This window comes from Pyrgilauda ruficollis, unplaced genomic scaffold, assembly GCF_017590135.1.
Source record: "Pyrgilauda ruficollis isolate IOZ18807 unplaced genomic scaffold, ASM1759013v1 scaffold24, whole genome shotgun sequence".
In the NCBI taxonomy this organism is placed as follows: Eukaryota; Metazoa; Chordata; class Aves; order Passeriformes; family Passeridae; genus Pyrgilauda; species Pyrgilauda ruficollis.
The window spans coordinates 2869559-2891695 of NW_024523648.1; the positions used below are offsets into that span (position 1 = coordinate 2869559).

Here is a 22137-nt window from a genome sequence, read left to right on the forward strand (position 1 = left end):
AAATCTTCAAGAGTTTTGGAATCATACATAAGTGTCAAGGTGAATAATCTTCTCACTTTTCAAGTAGAACTTCAGTATTCTTCCAAAGGAAATGCCATATTATATATTTAACTAAAACAATTTTTAATGATTATTTATGAGGGAATTTCTGATTTATCAAATATTTGCTCTAATACCACATATGTCTAGTTGAAGTGCCTTTTTAGCGCATCTATCTGCAGAAAACATGCATTTGCCTCACAGGTTTTATATATATATATACATATATATATATGTGTGTGTGTGTGTGTGTGTGTATACAAGTATATAATTACATATTTTTAATCTGATTTCTTTTTAGTCCAGAATAGCCATACTTCTGGTTTTATTTCTTAAGCATAAGGAGTTGAAATGAATGCAGATATGTACTTTTGTATTAGTATCTTGAGCTGCTCTAAAGCCAAAGGACTGTAAGGCATGATTCACCTCATGCTGAAGAAAATCTCCACACCTTTTGAGATTACTCATACCCTCACAGCGCTTTTTCTGCTCCATTGCTCCATAGACAGCTAGCTCAAAAGCAGATAGCCAAAGCTAGGGAAATGCACTCCAGCTTTTACAGGTCATACTCTGTTTCAAGAGTTCCACTGCATGCACTGTGCAATATTGTATTATATTTTATCCTATCAAAAGCTGGGAACCTAACAAAGAAGAAAATTTTTATGGTCATTCCCTTAAAATTACTTCTATGAGCAAGGTTCTTTTTCTTGCATTAAAATTGCTCATATCTCTTAGAAAGCTCCAGGGAAAAGTCTTATATTTAAATTTAGTTATGTTTATGCATTACATGTTGGGTACTTCCAATTATTACATTAAATATATCAAATCTCAGTGGGATGACTGGTGATAAGTGTTACATATTTATAAATATTATGTATTCCCAGAACCATGTTTTGGGTTATTAGAATCATAGATTCACGCTGATGAATGGCTCAGTAGGTCAATTAGTACATGTCATCAGCCTAAATATGCATGAATACATGATAGAACTCAGTCTATTTTGTTCTTAAAAGCTAGAAACAATAGATCACACAGACTCCCAAGTCAGTCTCCCCAGTCTCAGGTCTCTCTTTTCCTCTCCCTTGGCTTCAGAAACTTTCTCCCCCAAGATCTAATTTGTATTTTCTTTGCAATGTCTTTGCCATGCAGTCGAGTTCCTGGGCCAGTGATGATGTTACAGGCAGGGAAAGAGGCCGCTCACATCATTCCAACAGCCAGCCATGCTCCCAGGCTTCTGAGCCAGAAAATCCCAATCCCTCCTATCTTTCTTCACAGGTCTCCTTTTCAGACAACTGCTCATTCTAGTCCACAGTTTTTCTTGAAGCCTTTTGAGTTGAAACCTTGCCAGTACTAGAGAGAGCTTGTGCTGTGATAACTTTCCCCTTCCATGTAAGAAAGAGAGCAACATCCAGAATTTTGTTACCCATACTGTGTTTTTATGTTTAGTTATTTCAACACAAATGTACTTTTCAACTTGTCCTTGCTGAATAGCACTTTACAGAAAAAAAACTGAGGTTTCTCAAGATGATTTAGAATGCCAGTCCTTTCTTCAGATGTTCTTGCAAGCTCTCAGTATCGTACAGTAATAAACCTTTCCTCTTTTCAGTCATTCACATAATTAATTAAAATATATCATCATTGGGCCAAGAACAGATCACAGTACAGCACCATTTCGTATTTCTTTCCAATATGACTGTTAACTACTGAAATTTCCTTCTGGACATAGTTTCCCCATTTTTTGCAGAATATCTAATGGATAAGTCAGAATATATATTGTTTTGACATTGTTGAATTGTTTGAATTGTTATTCTCATATGACCTTCTCTTCAGTGTGCTAAGGAATCACAGTATATTTATCAAAATCAGAAGGAATGCCATACCCAGAATGAAAAAATACCCATATCACCATCAATAAGAAAAGATATATTAATGGGTCCAAATTAATATAAAACATAGTAATGACTTTGGAAGTGTTTATCTGAATGTCTGGTCTCAGTTTAACAAATTTAATCTCACATGCTGTGAAAGTTCCATTAATTAAATGGAATTATTTCCAGTACAAAAAAAAAAAAAAAAAAAAAAAAAAAAAAAAAAAAAAAAAAAAACTGCTTTTTTTTTGTAAAAAATCTGACGTTATCTTGGATTAAACTGTTAGTCTCTGCAGGTTAAACATCTGAAAACTACATGAGGACTTAATAATGAAGTTTTACAGGATGCTGTGTGCTCAGCCCAGGCAATAAAAAGTTGTGTGTAATGAATACTCTGTTGTAGTGCTGGGGCCCACTAAGGCAGAACCAAGGAGTTTGTCATTTCCTAACCTTTGAGGACTTAACCATGTAATTTTTATTTTCATTCTTTACTCTGACATTTGTTTTTGACATTAGACCCTTTTTTATTTTTTATTTAAGAGATGTATGCCTTTAATGTAATAATACTTTATAGATTCACCTTTCAGATTAAATTAAAGCATTTATTTTAGATTGGAAGAATATAGAGCTTTACTGCTGCATTCTCTGAGCAAATTCAACTCCCAGTGAAGTCAGAACTGTACTAACAAACATGGTAGAAAACTGCTGTGGTCCTGGCAATTCAGAGAAGCTTTAATACTTCCAATGCTTTTCTTCAGAAAAGAAAAAATCAGGGATGTCGATGTAAAAATTACATGTCTTTGTGTAAACAAAGGACACCTCTCATAGTTATTTTATGAGAGTTTTACTCCAAATAAAAAGACAAAGCACATGTGGTGTATTACTGGCATTTCACAGTGAAGTTGTTCTATAGATTCTGAAAAAGTGAATTATCTATTGAATTTTATATATTCTTCCACTGGGCAGATATACAGTTCCTTGAAAATATTTTACCCAGTCTAAATTTAATGAATCAGATATTATATGTTTATTCCTTGACTAAAAAAAAATGAACTCTGCTTCTTTGAATTCACAGCATTTTTCAATATTCCTAAGCACCAGGAAATCAAAGAGCTCTTTATATCACTCTTCTCCCTGTGACTGTTCTATTGTTGTACCAACTTTCCAATTCTAAGTAATAAAAGCATCGATCTTCTAACATCTTGGCAGTGGAGTTCATCTAATTCTGCATTAGCACTAAACACAAACAAAAAATTTAGTATAAGCAGCCCCAAGAGACACTTCAACCAGATTTCTCCATTTCCCTGGGCTAAATCAGCTCCTCAAAACTCAATTTAAGAAGCTGACACAGACACTACAGTTAGAATGGTAAATCTACTCTCCATCAGTTTCTTAAATAGAGTTTTCAATCACTGATTTGGTCTACAGAGATAGAGCTCTGTTCTAGGTACTCCTCTCAATCTGTGCTCATTAAAGGTCATTGCTCCTAGTGTTTCATCTTAATCCTGGCTGGAAGTTGGAGGGTCTTTGAGTACAGAGCTGGAAACTGAAGAGATTCTCTTAAGTAACTTTTAGCTAGCTAGTAGGAAATGCTTGCAAGTAAAATATGAACACTGAAGAACTGTGATATGATTCAAAATGAATGGAAGCAAGAGAGAGGCAATATCGTGAAATAAACTTCCTGAATATTTGCACACTTCAATTTTTTTTACTCCCAAATGCTGTGCTTTCACTACTACCATGGTCCCCAGTAGGATTTTGAGAGCTACCCCATAGATATTCATGCTTCAGGAAAACAATCCATTCTATAACCAGGGGGGTTGGGAATTTTTGTTGGTTTGGTTTGTTGATTCATTGATTGCCTGGGTTTTTATTTGTTTTTCGAAGAACTGCAACAACCTTTCTAAAGCCTTCAAGGAAAGACACATTGAGTCACAAAATTATTTCATTTGGAAGGTCACCTTTTGTAACCCTCTTCTCCAAGTAGGGCCAATTAAATGACATTGTTCAGGTGATGTTTTGGTCATATTTTGGATATTGACAAGGATGAAGCTTTTACCTCATTTCTGGGCACTTATTCTAGTCTTTGGCAATTCTCATGGTTTAAAAAAATACTAAAAAATAATTAGAATTTTCTGTGTTCCAGCTCATGTTGTCTCCTGTCCTTCTGCTGTGGACCTATGAGAGGGCTGTTTCTGCCTTCCCTAAGCTCTCCCTTTCGGTGGTTATGGGCAGTAGTAGCATCCTCACAAGCCTTCAGCTATTAATCCTGACCTGGCCTCACTCCTTCCCCCTCTCCTAGAATGTCCTGTGCTCTAGTCAATAACCGGCTTAGAAGCCTTTGCTGGGTTGGTTCCGCTCTGTGTATGTCTCTCTCAGACTGGGAAGCCCAGAACCGGACCAGCCCTCCAGGTGTTTTCTCACCAGTGCTGAGCAGAGAAGATGAACCACATTCCTCAGCCTGCTGGTGGCACTCCCCCAACACAACCCAGAAGTCTTTACCCACCAGCATTCCCAGGTTTCTTTCTGCAGAGCTGCTCCCCTGCCAGTCAGTGTTCAGCCACAGAAAAGAGCCTCATTCCCACTGGAAAGGGAGCAAACTACTGATGGTCCTGTCTGAGAGCAGAACCAGGGACCCCTCACAGTCATTCAAGCACTCTTGGGCACTCAATGTTATATTAACTGAAAGACAATCTTCCCTTTTCCACAGCCCTGGGAGATGCAGCAAAGCATCCAAACATTAGCAAAGCTTGCAAACATAACTTCAGTAACCGTGCAGCTGACAGGAACAGTCAGTGAACTGTCATTAAAACATAGCTGATATAGGAATTAATATTTAAGGATGCCTGCCAGGTACTAGATCCTACTCTTCAATTAACAGGGTTTGCTCTGTTGTCTTTTCTAAAACATCTCTTATACATTTGTTGAACATGTGAAGTAAAAAGCAGCTTGATTAGATTTTAATCAGTCTATATAATTTCTCTTTATATGAATTTTAATTTATCTCTTAAAAATAGAACAAAGTTTCTGCAAGACCACCCTGGAAAATACAAGACCAAAGAGCATTTGCTTTGCCATTAAGTAACATACCTTCTACACTCTATCTTCTATATCTTCTACAAAATATCAGATGAAAATATTTGAAAATTTGAATCTAAAAGAAAAGAGTCTTAAATAATAGGAAACAAAAGTAGATGTAAAGAGTTTTAGAAAGAAAGAGTATGATATCTGGAAAATTACTTTTTACCACCTAATAACACCATCAGTTCAGAACTGTAACACTACAGACTTATTCTGCATATTTTTTCTAAATCTTATGTATATGTATATATATATATATATATATATATATGCATATGTATATATGGTGTGCAAACTGGTGCTAAGTGTAAGATTAGGAAAATAATGGATCTTTTTGTTTAGGTGATTTTGCCATCTTAATTTAGGTGTTCTTGCATATATCTAAGAACACATATATTCTAATATATGCAGGTATTCCTCTTAGGGTTTAGCAGCATTACATGCCACAGACAACAGGCAAAAGAGAGACGTGCTATCCATCTGTGGTTTAGTACTGAACTGGTTTAAACTGCTGCAATTTCTTTTGCAGTACATGAGATGCTTTCCTGCATGCTGGCAAAAATATCTAGCATGGTATCATAAGATTATTCCTCAGGGGGTGCTTTTGAAAATGTAATAAAACCCATACATTTATCCAGAGTTATGCACTGAGTCTTTTTTTAATGGCTTTGAATTGTCCTTAGGAGGCTGTGGTTTACTACAGTGGTGGCATTGTCACCACATTGTTGTAGCAGCAGCTCACAAGAGGAAAGGACACCCACTTGAAAAGTTTTGCTAACATCAGCTTGTTGGAGATTATAGTTTGCTTATTAATGTAGGTGATTAAGTTTCTTTTCATCTGTTTCCATGAGACTTTTAACATCAGAACAGAAGTTTATGAATAGCTTATTTTTCATTTCTGATTCAAGGATTTGAACCATATCCCCTCCACTGCATATGTGGGCCTGCTAACTTTTTCCAGTTTGCAAATGCAGCCTAAGCACCTCAAATTTGGAAAACTGTGACATTTTCCTATGAAAATGTTGAAACACATTTTCCATAGTGGTGTAGTTCATTTTCTTATTCTTTACATTTTGAGAGCAAAAACTAGCTAAAAATGGATTTCATCCATAGTAGTCTCATTATTCAAATTTTTTTCCAATGCACGGATTAATAACAAAACAAAATAAAACAAAAAAAAAAACCCAACAAAAATTAAAAAAAAACCCTGGAAAATAATTATCATATTTAGGACAGAAGTAACTGTGTGAACCTTGTTTCTTGAAATTAGTTGAAATAATTTTCAATACAGGAAGCTGCCTTGTACGAAACCTCCATAATTCTCTCTGTGTTCAAGATAATTTAGATCTTCTTGTTTCTGTACTGAAATTACAGTATTGGATAGTCAAATTATTGTTTATAAAACTAATCTGTGGTCCATGTTGAGTGACATGATATCACACCACACGAGAGAGCAACTTCACCTACTGCTAAATTAATTAGTTCATGTAAATTGAAAGGAGGCTGATTTATCAAATTTGATATAGCCTTAGGTATTCTAATAATAGCCATCATCACCTACAAGGACATGAATAAACACTTTATGAACTGAAGTTTATCAGAGTCATATAACATGTTCCTGTGACAGATAATCTTTCCATTTAAAAATCAAATCGGATCTTTCAGACAGGAGCTGAAGGTAGTTTTTAAAGTCTGTAGGGTAGGTATAGCTCAGGCAAAAGTAGCTCTTGCCGTACATTGAAAGCATTGAAAACTGTTACAGGTTTTCCCATGTCATGTGATGGATTGTAGCTGTGCAATTCCTTAAAATTGGTGAAATTCATACCAAGGAGTAAAATGTGCTAAACTAATGGCCAGAAACCTTAGACATTCAGCAGTATTGCAACAGAGACTGTTACATGCAGGCTTTGTGCACATCATGCTGGGCATGTATCAGTGTTTCTGCAGAGATCTGAATTTTTTTTTACTAGCCCAAATTTGCAAGGCACACGAATGTTGCACAGCTTCAGATCTGAATCTAGTACTGTGGGTGATGACATCTGTCAGCCTGGTCAACAGTGGAATAAATTATTGTGAAAGAGCCTGAAGTGGTTGATGCTGTACAGTTATTCCACATCATTTCTTGAACAGCACCCAAGGGCTATGTGGAGAAGGCCCATACTTCTCCTTCTGTCCTCCTGATAATCACTGTGTGGCTGGTGTGCTGCTCAGCATCTAGGTTTCAAAACAAGCTTTTCAGAGTCCTTCAGGAATATTTATCACTCTGTTACCACTGGGTCCTTTCTACTGACTTCAGAGGAATTCAAACCATTTAAATCTGGATATTTTATTTCGCACTGAGAATGCAAGTGGGTTGTGAGAACAAGTTAAGCTTTTTAAACTTTAGCTCATTGCCACCTCCCCACAGAAGTAAATCCTTTAGAAAATATTCACTCTGGAATAGATGCGGGTCAAACTGAGAAAGATTACTCCACATTCTTTTTTAGTAATTTTCTGACTTATCTAGGCTTCATTTTAATCATTCTGAGCTCTTTATGCTTATAAAATCACCACTGACTAGAAATGCTTGGGCTTTAGAGCACAAGGTACACAACACGTATTTCTCCTCAGCCTGGTTCATTTCATGAACCCCACCTGTGTTACAATAAAAATCTCAGGTTTCCTAACACTGCTTTTGGTATGGAAATAGCATTTTTGGGACAACAAGACCATTTTTGTCGTTTTAGAACTCTGTCCAAAATCTTCTTACAGTTTTCTGCACACGCTACAGGCACTAGATAATTATTTGCATTTTAAAAGATAATTTTTAAAAAATCGGAAACAGAAAACATAAATTTATCATTGTACACACGCATTTTGTTTTGCAGTACATAACACTAAATAATAACCAACACCAGGGGACACTGAACAAACTGCATCAGCTGGAATGTCTTTCTGCATACATTCTATAAATTTTCTGATGCTTAAGTTCTACGTCATACACTTCTGCATCCTTCCTTACTAAATGTTGAGCCATACTAAAAATTTTTCCGTGGACAGATATGATCAAGCAAAGTATTTTTGGGATGATTTGTTAACTTGACAAATCATTTATTCTAAAAAAGAAAATAATTTTAAAGATATTAATTTCATGCTGCAGTTTTAATCAAGGCCTAGACCTTTCTGTATTCAGCCTTCAGAATGGTGATTCCAGCTCACTGGAAGCTTTGCATGGTCTTTTGGATATAATTCAAGTATAAGATGTCCTTGTGATGCCTAAAGATTTTTCCTTTTTATATATTTTTTCATATACTTGTAGCTTTGTAGACTGTTAATACATGGTTCTAGAACTTGCAGTACTTTTCCTGCCCTTTCTCTTACATCTACAACAATAAGCTAACCCTTTCTAAGACATTCCTGAAATTCTGGTTAGTCTTATTCTCAAGAAGACAAATTCTAACAAAGACACTCTGTTTGGCACTAGAACTTAGAAGACATAACAAGAAATAGGGCAGAGAAGCCCCTGGAATAATTCCAAGGGACAGACTCAAGGGTGGGTGCTGGGGCAACTACTCTGTTATTGGATGTACTAATTAACCTTATAAAATTTGTAGCAAATCAAACATATGCATGTGCAGAGCCATACTTGTGCACCTGAAATCTTGCATTAAATATCTGCTTTTCACATTATCACTCTTAATATTGTTTGGAAAGTTTTTGTCTTTTAGAGGCAACCCTTGTGCCTAGAGGGGTTTTATTTAGAATTAAGAGGTTACGTATATTTGTGTCTGAAAATTCTAAGCACTATTGATCTGTGTATTTGCCTGGGTAAACCAAGAGAGAGACATACTTCCTTTACTGTTTAAAAATAAAGGGGAAAAAGAACAGTCCCAAGAGAATAATTAACTAAACAATATTAGAAGCATTATGCCTTACTCATAAAAAACTGGTACTAATACATTGTGAAAGCAGTGTAATCATGTATTTTCAGCTCAGTAGTAATAAGCAGGGTATGGAAACCTATCAGAACATTCATTTCACTTCAGAAAGAGACCCAGAACCATACTGATTTTAGTTCAATCACAGAATTCTTTGCTATTTTTGTTTCATGGAACACAGACAAGATCTGGTCATCCCAAGGACAGAACCATGTAGATCACATGGAAAACTGTCCACTGTACACTCACATTATCAGAGCTTGGGTATGTCTTTGTCAGAGAATGACAGTTTGTCAAAACAATGTATTATATTTAACTCAATTTCCTTAAACAATTTTTCTCAATTCCAGAATTATATCCTTGATTACTGCACAGTGTGAAATAAATAAGATTTATCAGAGTTAGCTACTACTGTGGGATGTGAGTGCCCCTAGTTAGCTTTCCATTTCAGTGTGTTTTATCCCTGCACAAGCTTACATCCTCCAGAAAGTAATTTTCCAAGAAATTACAAAAATTATGCTTCTCAGGATTTTCAATAAATATGTACAATAGCTAAATTAAAATTTATATTTGACTGCAGCTTCCTAGTCCTTGTGATAAACTACATTGGACTACTGTGAAGGGGTAAAGTCATATGTTCTTCACAAGGAAAAATTCAATGTCTCTTAGTCCAGAACATTCTAAAAATATTCAGTTTAAATATGAAAAAATATTCATGGATAAGTAATATTCATGGAGCAGTAATAATCATGTTAACCTAGCAATATAAACTGAAGTTTTTACTTCCTTTTTCATTGTATTTTTATTGAAGAACTAAATAGATAGAAAAATTTTGAAAAATGATGTTTATAGAAAATGTTGATGCCACTGAACAAATTAAATTAATATTCTGGAACCTAGCAGGTGTCTTTTTTTTTAATGAGTAGAAACAGAGCAGATTAAATTTTTTAGGTTTTTCAGTGTACATATTAAACTACTAGAAAAATATGGAGATCTGAATTAATATAACATTAATTGTAGCTTTGCTAATTTCAGAAGATAATTGAAGTTTATGATATAACCTAATAATAATTGACAATGTCAAGCTCTGTATAGCAGTGCCTTTGCTTTTTGAGGATTATTTATAGGATTTTATCAATATAATATTCTAGTTTCATTTTAGGGAAGAAAATCAGGACATCTGAGTCATCGCTTTCATGCTGGGAACTTTATAATTAAATCCTTCGGAAGTATGTTGGTACACCAGAAATCACTTAAAATACATTTGTAGCTTTTTTAACTGAGAAATAGAATCCTGAGAAAAGCTATCAGGGGGACAGTTTTTGCCATTTTTCATTGATGAGCTTCAGAAGTATATCAGCCAGGTGTATTCAAACTGGTTAAACTTTATCTGATTAATGATACATAGGTGCATCAGATTCTGTAACCAATTTTCAATTACAGTAGTAGAAAATGGTTTTACAAGAGGAAATTAAAGAAGCTAATTCCAGGGTACTGAAAAAATTCAAATGAAAGGGAAAATATCACACAAAAATCAGGGAGGAAAAAAAACAATTCAGATGCAATGAAATAGAAAAATAATCTTTAAATATCCATTTTCCCTATAGATTTATGCAACAATTATTTTCTATATATAAACTTTGAATTTAAAAGCAAACCAAAAAAAAAAAAAAAAAAAAAAAAAAACAAAAAAAAAAAAAACCACACAGCTGACAAGCTCTATTTTGGTTCTTCATTGAGGAGAGTTTTTTCTTTAGACAGGAAAAAGTCTGCTTGCATGAGAAAATGGAACTGCCTGGTGGGAGTTAGTTTTAGTGGAAAAGTGAGATAACAGAAGAAAAAAAAAAAATGCCTGTAGAGGCCTCCGTGCATCCTAGGCATCCAGAACTACAAATGCTTTCAGACCCTGATCTTTTATCACTGAAACCTTGTGTGATTGTTCACTCTCCAAGCAGCCGGTTCTTGCTAGTTTGAGCTTGATAAATGGTACAAGTGGTTACACGGTTGTATTTGACAAAAGATGCACAGAAGCTTGGCAGGTTTGCACAGATTTCAGCAATTCCTAATTAGAAAAATAGAAGAAATCATTTCCCATGACACAGCAAGCCACAACCACTGAAATAAGTACAATTCAACTTCCCCAAGTCTGCGAGATCTCCTGGACTTTCAAGGAGAATCACCCTGAACCACTCCTGCCTCTTTTTTCTGATGGCACTGTTTGGAATTAGCTTCTCTGAGGTTCAACCAACAAAAATCATTGACACAGTAATATATTGTGATTTCTGCAAAGAGACAGTGCACTTACTAATATGTGCTAGTACTAATACAATGCACAAATAGCTGTCTTCTTTTTAAGCACTGCTCTCCTCCTGCTGTGTCTGATTACAAAGAAGCTTTTATTCTTTTTCTGGCAGCTTTTACAAAGCTTTATGTTGCCATGTTCTGTTATCAGCTGTCCTCAGCCAGAAAATGCTATGTACTGTGCAGCTGACCCCCGAAAAGGGGGCCATCTACTGTGTTAAACATAAGCACTAAACCCTCAGAGCTCAAAGTCTTACCAACTAAGCTGAAATAAAATTAGAGATGCAATTTCAAGATGTCTCATATCCTAATCTTAGAAATCTGAGTCTCTGAGACCTCCAAACTTCAAGATTCAAGATCTAGCAGTACTTTTCCTGACCACTACAAATATCAACACATCTTCAGAATGTCAGCAAAGATGTCCTCCAAAATGTTTTCCTTTAGGCTTTTTTCTTGATGAGTATCAAAATCTACTTTAATGCACCAATTTTCACTAAAAAGCTTTACAAATACCAGCAGAATTTACAAAAGCAGCACAGTGATTGGCAATAAAGCCCTTACAGATGTATTTCTGTGTCCACAAAGGAAGCAGCTGTTTGTTGAATTTAGGATAATGAAATCTTCCTTGACATACACACTTTGAACAACAACATATTGGCTTGCCCAATGTGTATCAACAATTCTTGTTAGTTTCCATAGCTTCAAGGCTTATCAGACCATTTCTCTGCATTTCCCTGAACAAAGTTTGAGCCACAGATGTTGGAAGGGAAACAGACGGCAAATACACTAGAGAGCATAATAAATCCCCAGCTTCCATTGTAGACTTTGTCTATGTCCACTAAAACTGTATTCAAACAGTGAACAAAGTAAATAGCAAGCAGAGTTTGTCTAAAAATAGCTCTGAATGCTGTCAGTAGAAGAGATGTTAATGATAGATACATCACCCCCTTCTTGGATTCCACAGCTCTAAAAGAGGATTCAATTCCTTAAGTGTTTTCTCACTAAGGAAATCTTTTTCATAAGCTGGGTGACCTTTAATACTGAGTAACAGGAACTGCTCTGCTAATATGGTTACATGAAAGGGGACATGGCTTGAAGGTTATAGGCAAGTTCAAAGCACATAACAATTTATACCTGAGATTTAACTGTGCAGTACCTTTGTAGTTAATAGGCTCCTTCTATGCTTATTCTGATCCCAGATATTTTAGGGATAGAAATTTTCAAGGTCTGACTTACATGTTGACTTCTCAAGATTTTATTTCAATGTCATTCTTAATCCATCCAACTTGGACCCGAGACATGAATGGTGTCTAATCTTACACAACCAGATTTCATGTTTCATTGTTTTGCTTTCTGAAGTTGACCTTTTTTTCTTAACTGGATCAGTACATAACACCTGCTTTTCGAAAGCCTTCTCAATCACATGATTCAAAGTTCTTTAAGATTTCAAGCTGTGGCTTGCAGTAGGATTCTAATTATTGTTGTTGTTTATTAAGGAATATAACATTTCTATGCTAGGTATCAGATCTTTTTAAAACCAAAAAGAACCAGAATAGTGTTTTACTGATTATTCAAAGAAAGAAATAGAATATGGGTCTGTTAAAGATCTCTAACTTTTTCACTGAGTAAGCACTCAAAGACTATTCCTGAACAAAACAAGTCCTAACCACAGCATTGAACTTAACTGTCAAAAGATTATTTGAATACAAAGGAATTGGGTAAATATTTCAAAAAATCATCTGAAGATAAATTCAGGGATGGAAGAAAGCTAGATTTTGTGAAGTTTCTATTTACATATGTAATCTTAAATATTTTCATGTGTAATTATATTTCCCATGTAACTTGGAAATTTACTTGTGCTTTTAACTAATAGAGTTTTTGATTATTGAATCTGTGCTAAGCAAAAATAGCTGTCCCTAGAGAAGTTATATTCTTCACACAGAGACCAGTTTTTATCCATTTTCACTTCATCTGGCAGATGCATAACATACTCAGTTCCTGCAAGCCAGTTTATCCTTTTCTTTTTCAAGGAATATATTTTTCATCCCTAGTCTGCACTTTGTAAAATATATTTAGTTCATCATGATTCTTTTCAAGGTATTGCAAATGCTAAAATAAAAATAGACAATGAGTCCTATTCATTTGTGCTGCATCTCTCATAAGAGATTAGAGGTTTTGAATTTCCCATGGTAACTAGACTGGCTGAATTTTTCATTTAACAATAGCATGATGAATTCCAGTTTCAGTCATTTAGGAATAAATATATTACTTTAAGCAAAGTTACTCCAAAGATGTCCATTCTACAACTCCTTACACCAAGTGAGAAGACCAGTGTTCTACTTGAGGGGTTGTAGCAGCCCTGCCTTCAGAAAGAAAAATAATCTTCTGGCTTGGGTGAAAGGTAAAAAATTCCCATTTCCAAGAAACACTTGGCAGACACTTTCCAGTGTCTATGGCTTTAGTACGGAAGGATCCAGAGAAAGGAGATGGTTTTTGCGGATGAAGACTTATAACCATATATATATATATATATATATATATATATATATTTGGGCACAATTTCTATAGTTTATAGAAATGTTTGCTGTAGCTTTGATCAAAACTAAAAAATGCTTGAAGTTAGTTGTATGATTAAATTCAAATGAAGCATTTTAAATTTTTGCATACAGCTCATTATTTGCTGGATTGGACTGTTATGGGAATGAAGGGTAATTATTTATTGCAAACATATTTAAGGTCCTTCCAGCCATCTGATAGCTGTGTGTGTTTATGCAGGGTAGCAATTGATTTTTTTTTTTAAATGTAAAAAATTTCCTTACTTCTGGTACAAACTGCAAATCAGAGAAAAAACATTAAGTTACACTGCAATGTCAAGTGCAGTCACAGATCGATTGACATGTGACATTATCCAAAACCTCTCTGGATGGAGTTACCTCTTCATAAATTAGTGCAGAAAGATTAAATAAGTGGGACTGAAAAAATGGCTCTTTTGAAGGGAGGGAAATGTGAATACAACTTATCTGCTACAGAATAGCATCTTATTATTTTTGGCATGGTAAGCCTAATTAAATAGTTACATGTTAAAATCTTTATGAGAATCTTAATTATTAATGACATCAACAGGCTGGAAAAATGTAGGTTAGGTGTGGGGAGAGTTTGGCTCTGCAAAGACATTAGTTAAAAGCAAATTTTTTTTGCATGACTGAGCACATGTGCACACAGACTAGATAGTCACACTTTACAATGAGGTTACAGTTATAAATTATTTATAAACTGTTGGTAAACACTGTAGGCTATTACAGAATCCACAGAGCCCATAGTTTTGTTATAGCTATGTGTAACACCCTCAAGTAATGCGCAACCACATATAATTTATGAAAGTATTATCCGTGGTATTGTTTATGATGTGTATTAATAATTTACTAATCCTTTATGAACTATTTATAAATGCAATCCTAATGGAAGGCATGGCTGACTAGTTACTCCTTCGCACTAACTGTATGGGAGTCAAAGGTTGCACACCTCTGCCCCTCCTTTTTACCTAGCCCAGTAGTCTTTAGACAAGGAAACACTCACTATTTCCTTACAGCATCCTAGGAAATTAAAGATCAGAGAGAGGCATTGTAAAGAGATTTGCCTGCAAGAAAATGCACAGGATTTTTCAATCTTGTCCAACGTTTCAGTAGAGCTACTATAGGTCTCCTTCGCTGGGTCCATAAGAAAAAACTCCTTGCAGATGACGTGTGTATATTAAAGTGTCAAAGAATGGATTCTGAGGGATTATTGTACAGTTTGTTATATATATAACAAAACATGGGCTATCAATCCTTATGGTATCCATTGGAAAACGGGCAGTCAACAGAATGGGCAATCAACAGAAATAGTGCTATAGTCTAGGCTGCCATGATCTCTAGGAATAGATCCTGCCTTGCAGGATTATTTTTCTGCTCCAAAGCATTTATGCCTGACAAGGTACAGCTACTTCTGCTTGCAGCAGGCAAGCTCCACTAACTTTCATGTGCCAGCGCAGTTTTATTGCAGCTCTTTTCTTCTTTATGCATGCTGTGAAATCCCTTGCTGAGGCATTGCATACCAGAGTACCATCCCCACACATTAATTCTTCTCTTGCTCTTCTGCAGGAAACAGATCTCATTCTGACCTTTAACATCTCAATGCACCGTTCCTGGTGGATGGAGAATGGGCCAGGCTGCACCGTGACCTCAGTAACCCCAGCACCGGACTGGGCACCAGAGGATCATCGTTACATCACTGTCTCGGGGTGTTTCCTTGAATATCAGTACATAGAAGTGGCTCACAGTTCTCTTCAGATCTTCCTTGCAGTAAGTGTTTACCAGTAACTTCAATTCCACCACCTTTTCAAATTTTCTTCTTGTCTTTACTGGAATAGTGGATGGTTGTGGCATTCACTCACAAACCCTGGCTTTAGGTCTTAGTTTAGTTATGAAACTCAGTTGCCATTCAGCTAGTTCAATATAGCTGTATGCAAAACTTTCCAACATACATATTTATTTTTGCACTAAGAACTACTGACAGGGCACACTCTGTTTTCCTGATACTATAATATATAAGTTTTGACATAATAGCAAGTTACAGCTATTGTTGTGAAAGCCAAATTAAATATGAAATTGAGTACAAAAGACAAACCAATGGTAAAAACAGATTCACTGATCAGTTCACAGGACTTAAACGTATCAATTTGTCTTTAACCATATTAATTGACACTAGACTGCAATGGAGAGGTTTTCCCTCCTGAAAAATTTACACTTGTATGAAAATCAAAACCCAAGATCTTAAATCTTTTTAGAAGTAAAAGAATCCATTGTTGCACTGCAGAAAATTTATAAGGGATGAAAACTGTTTACTTGGGGGAAAAAATGTATAATGGAGCTCACAGCTATCCAAAAAGTGGGCAGCTTTTCCAGCTATCTATTCCCCAGCACTTTATCGCTCAAGCTTGACTCATGGAATTATAGCTTCATAGAATAATTTTGTTTGGAAAAGACCTCTAAGATCACCAAGACCAACCCTTAACCCAGGACTGCCAGGTCCAGCACTAAATCCTGCACTTAAGCACCTCATCTGCACATATTTGAAATACTTCCAAGAAAGGCAACTCCACCATTGCCCTGGGCAGCCTGTTCAAGTGCTTGGCAAACCTTTTGGTAAAGAATTTTTTCTTAATATCCAACATGAAGTTTCCCTGGTCAAGCTTGATTTCCCTTCATCCAGACCAGGATGCCATTGGCCTTCTTGGCCACGTGGGCACAACTGGCTCATGTTCAGTCACTGTTGAACAGCATCCCCAGGTCCTTTTCCAGCAGGCAGCTTTCCAGACACTCTGTCCCCAGCCTGTGGCAGTGCCTACAGTTGTTGTGACCCAAGTGCAGGACCTGGCACTTGGCCATGTTGAACTTCATACATGTGGCTTTGGCCTATTGAGTCTACCCAGATCCCTCTGTAGAACCCTCCTACCTTCAATCCTTCAAAAACAGTTAACCAGGCTATTTTTTCTGCTTTTTTTTTAAATTTAATGAATGATGGACAAGAAACTCAATGTATATGTAGTTCAAGCTCAATTCTGCTCCTGATTCAACAAGTTTTTTTGTGTGTCTATGTTTAAATAGAGCTGTGTTTTTGCATAAGCTCATTCTTTTCAAGTCAGAATAATGGTTCAAAATAACAAGCCATTAGTAATCTGCTAGCTGCAGCTAACTATATCTGTGTCATATTTTCGTTCATGTTACTCTAACTGTGGTTATCACAGGAGCTGCACAGCATAAGTATGGGTCAATTTTAAAAACCTTGTGCTTGACTACTGTTCACATCACTTTCACATTTCCCATTGTGGCTAATTTTTTCTAATATAAATGCTAGTGTAAATTCACTCCCATATTAAATGTGATTAAGTGGGAAAAAGAGGAATTAACTGGTAAATCTCAGTGACATATAGCACAAAGTAAGAAGAGCAGATACTGTTTGTGTCAGAAAAATAAATCACAAATTCCAGAGGTTTATAACGAAAAAGGAGACAGAGGAGTACTGTTACTTTATTTGAATAAAGGCAGAAGTCATGGGCATTTCCCATGGGGTCTCTCAAATTGTTAGAGCTTTCAGCCTCCTTTTTATCTTAATTTCCCAGCCACAATTCACTCTCTCTTTCCCCATTGGCCGAGGTACTTGAGAGGTACAGACTTTCCAAATCACCTAATACCTAAGACCCCCTTCTAATATATACCTCCCCCCTTTTCTTTTCCTTGTGTCAATCAGTGGAATTCCTAAGGAATTGCATTGTCAGTGGAGTTGGACTAGATGATTTCCAGAGGTCCCTTCCTACTCTAACAATTCTGTGAATCTGTGATCCTGTATTTCTGTGGAACAACTCCCTCATTTCCTGCCCTCCCCAGTTCTTGATCAATATCATAGCTGAATCTGCAAAGGTGAGATCTTAGCTTCATCACACTTTGACAGCAATAGCTATTTAAAGGCTTGCTGATAAATGCAGAAAAAACCCATAATTTTGGCCACAACTAATTCAATATTCTTGTTGGAGAGAACTAGCCCTTAATGTAGCCTGTGCTCACATACTCTCCAGTAGGCACTTCTTTCCCAGGGAAGTCTCATTTACAGAGCTCCCAAGTCTTGAGCATCTGATCCATCCAATGTGCTCTGCAAGGACCACAACTCTGCCTGCCCTTATGTCTACAAATTACCCAAATGAACTGGTCTAGAGGTGGGATGACTCATATACCCATATGCTTCAGACAATAAAGTGTCCTTGTGTGTTTAAAGGCTATTGATTCTTGTTGCTTGCATTAGAGAGGCTATTTCATTTTCAGACCTACTGGGTTATCAAGGATAGATATACTTAAATGACTGATCTCTGGAGAGAATTATTCCAGGTAAAGAATGAGGTCAGTGGTACTAATGGGGATTTGATTTGCAGCTATTTGAGATGCATTCTGTATGGTATCTGCAGAGTGGAGTCTGACTGAAACTTCCTACCTCTAAACAATAGGAGGTGTAGCTGCCTCTTTACCATGGGGAGGGCAGTGCCTGGGAGGGACACAGTGCAGGTTGTACACCACTGTTAATCTTGGCATGTTGTGTCAGGGCTTAAGGTAGTCATTGGCACTGCGTGTAAATAGCCTTTGCATCCCAGCCTTTTGTCACACAGCTGAAAGTTTCTCATAAGCTGGCAGTTCCTCAAGCACTCACACATATCAATGTCTAATTCTACCTACAGAGCCTATGTACAATGTTCTTCATTTCCACAGTTCATTGAACTCTTGTCTTCTAAGAGAAGGTGAAATCTTTTCAGTTCAGGCCCTGAGCTGCGGTTCAGGTCAGAGGGTTCTGCTTCCAGATCTATCACAATGTTCTTTTGAAATAATTTCATCTCTCTGTGCCTCTTTCGAAGTGCGGGAGAAAAAAGCATGCCTAAATTTTTCATGTTCATTTCATAAGACTCTGTACCATTTGCCTAGATAGAGATCTCTTAAATCTTTCAAAAAGCCCCTAAATATGCAGGACACCCAGTACAGGAAGGTCTTTGTGTGGAACAAGGAAATTATAATGTTAATTGCATTTCATACAGAAATTGAGCTCTGATTCTCTGCATCTTTCTTTTGTCTTTGTTTTACTCTTTGATTATGCATGACCTGCCCTCACTCCCAAAAGTCTGTTCTTGCAAAAGTCAACAAATTAAAACACATTTGTAGATCAAAACTCTGAAAATATGCAAATTGTAGATCAGTCTTGGAGATAAGTGTAACAGAATTACAAATCTATTTGCCAACACAGGATTAAAAGTATTTAGTATGCTTGTCTTTTACTTCTCGCACACTCAAAAATCTATTGATTTTAGTGGAGATAAGTGCCTGAGTTATGGGAATAAGACTAATGTGAAGGCATCACCTTAGCCAGTTTGGGTTTTAGTTATATAGACCTTGAAAAGATGAACTGTGTAATATTATTCCAGTAAAACAAGTGGAAGAAAGGCATTTCTTATGTACTGAATCTGCATTATTGATGGTAATTTACATACCGAATAAATAAAACCATAAGTAAACTCTTACATAAAAGTATTGACCCTTTTCGAAGTGATCCTGTCCACTGACTTTTATGTGCTATATATTAGTCTGAATTTCTTTTTCTTCCTTCCTGTGTTTGTGCTTGAGTATATGCTTCATGCAATCATTAGAATTATTATTTCATGCCTCAAAATATGTAATATGTAATTACCCATCCGTAGTATTTACAGTAAATGTATACTGTTTGGATTTCTGCAAAGTCTGCATCATGCACTATACCTTTCAAGCCCTGATGCTGTCAGACTGATTTAAAACATCATGAAGCATAACTGTGTTATTAACATGCACTAGTACAGCTATGAAGTTAGGACACCAGCATCAAAATCTCTGCTCTGTTGCAGACTTACCATAAGACCTTTGGCAAGGTACTTAATTCAAGCCAATTATTGTCTGTACTATACAAACAGTGGTTCTTAAATATTTCAGAAAGATGCTGCCAGGACAATTCCATTAAACATTGCAGGTAATCCAATATTATGGAAAGGTGGTCTGTGTATGTATTTAAGCACTCAGAACAGTAGAATAGCATTAATGTTCCATGCTTCTCTTAAGGATTAATAATTAGAATAAGATAGTCTTAAAATCTTTAATGTTTGCATAGCACAGGTGACATTAAATACTCTCATGCCTGGGTGGAGAGATAGGAGTACTCAGTAAAAGTGTCCTTTTACAAGAATATATTTACTGAACTGTCTGCCTGTGTTTCAGACCTCCATGCTCAAATATGTTACTCAGAGTTAACACTTAAAGGCTCTCAACATTGCTGAGGAAATATGATTGGAAAAAAAAAAAAAAACCAGTGGTTCCCATCCAAAAGAACTAACCTTCAAAGTATAAAACAAGCCAGCCAGCCCATATGGAAAGGAAAGGAGGAAAAGAAAGGAAGACAGAGAGGGAACACTAGTTCGAAGTTTCATTGGACCTCCTGTTTGACCCTTGTCAGCATTCCTATAAGCATGATAAAAAAGTTTCAGAATGAGTAAACTGCTGATAAATTTTATCTGCTGGAAAATTTTCCTAAAAAGCAGCAAAAGACAGAAGTGTGTGAAAGTTTGAAATTTAGGAATTAGCTGACAAGGAGCTGGTGTCTCATTAGGAGTGTACTCTCGTACTGACAGGAGGGGGCAAGCCAGGTGGGACAGGCCGCAGAGATTCTTGCAAGAGAATGAAGTAGTTGAATTTCACTGGATGAAACTAAGGAGAAGAAATCGAGGTTTTAAAGCAACAGTTAGAAAATAATCTCAGCAGTGGGCATTTTCAGGCGCAAGGAGAAGACATGGCACAAGGAGAGGCAGGATGCTCCTCAGAAGCTGAGACTCACAGAATGAGACATCAAGAGGGTATAAGCAGGACACGAAAGGTTAAAGAGATCTTGTAAAGCTCTGGCATTTAGAGCAGAAAGAGAAAACAAGCCTTCTGCAAGGGAAGTACATTTGATCTCTTTTTTTTCTCATTGTGGTTTTAATTTTATTTTTATTTGGGAAGATATTGATAATACCTGAGCAGAGAAAAAAGCCAGAAGCTCCTCCAGATACACCAGCAAATTATAGAGCAAGACTGAAAGAATCAGGCAGCAGATATATCAGCAGGACAGACTGCATGGTTCAAAGAGAGACAAAACAGCAAAGCCAGGGGAGATGTGGAAAGTAGTCACTGGAATGCATGGAAAATAAAAGCTGCCTAATTAATAATGTCATTAGGAATGAGGCAAACAGCAAAAGAGTGTTTCTGTGTGTCCCAAAATATTCATGAGTGCAAACAACATAGAGGTTTGCCCTGGATAGTCCAAGTTGAAATTCTAAAATTAAACAGGCAGGTCCCTTTGACAGAGCTGCAAAGGAATATTCTAAAAATTTATCCTGTAGTAACAGACTTCACTGTGCTCAGATGGATAATACTCATCTTTTAGGAAGAGTGACCTATTGATGTAGTCTTTGTGTTGTGCCAATAAACCAGCATATTCCATTCCTCTGCTCAAAATGCATACAGTGTGATATGTTGGAAGAAACAAAATGCAGCAAAGCTCTTGCAAAACATCGAATGCAGCAGTAAACCTAATGCTGTGTTCTTAATTTTCCAGTCCTTTTTACCCTATATAAAGGTCTTCAATAGTGCAGGGAGTACATCTTGCACATAAAAGCCCATTCTTAGATTTATCCTTGATAACTTTGTTCCTGCACCTCTCTTCTGTCAGCAGCCTCCAGCCCTTCTACATGCTTATACTAATATACATACTTTGCACATCAGCTGTCTCTTCCTGTGCTTTTAGAGTGGTGAGAATATTTATATGTGAGTAAGGAGACGAGAGCTCATGTAATTAAGTTGTGACTCTTTGAACCTAATGGAGAAAAATAACATTATTTAATTAAGGCAAAGTTTTTGTCTAGGGCAATACAGTGGTTGAAAGAAAATTGATTCTTAATGATATAGATTGGCACTTTAGAAAGTCTTTTTTTCACTGTGGGACTGGGCAAAATCAGCACTATGTGAAGAGGATATGAATCATTGTAAAGTGTTAGTAACACTGCCTTGCCTTGTTAGCAGACAGGCATCAGGTTCAGGCATCTTTGACGTTGGCTCAGAGCACAGTATATTGCTGTTTCTGTGTTTGACAATAATGCTAAAGCATATGTCATTAGTATTTTGAAGGATTGCTTTAAGAGGTTTTTTTTTTATGTCTGTATGTATTATCTGTTATTGCTTCTATCAAATTTTATCTTCGTTTCTTCACCACTTCTTGCAGAAAACTGAATTTTACACATCAAAGCATAAACGTTTTTCATAATGAGTAGGTTGCTTTGTCAGTAGAATTGTACTCAT

General features: G+C 36.3%; 1 protein-coding gene across 1 annotated transcript in view; it reads left to right on the plus strand.

Moving 5' to 3' along the window:
- The window catches only part of NKAIN2 (sodium/potassium transporting ATPase interacting 2), a 514426-nt gene that overhangs the window by 427036 nt on the left and 65253 nt on the right, over positions 1-22137 (plus strand). The window contains exon 4 of the mRNA XM_041469950.1: positions 15346-15546. Within this exon, the coding sequence (XP_041325884.1) occupies positions 15346-15546 (201 nt within the window). The remainder of the gene's footprint in view (positions 1-15345; positions 15547-22137) is intronic.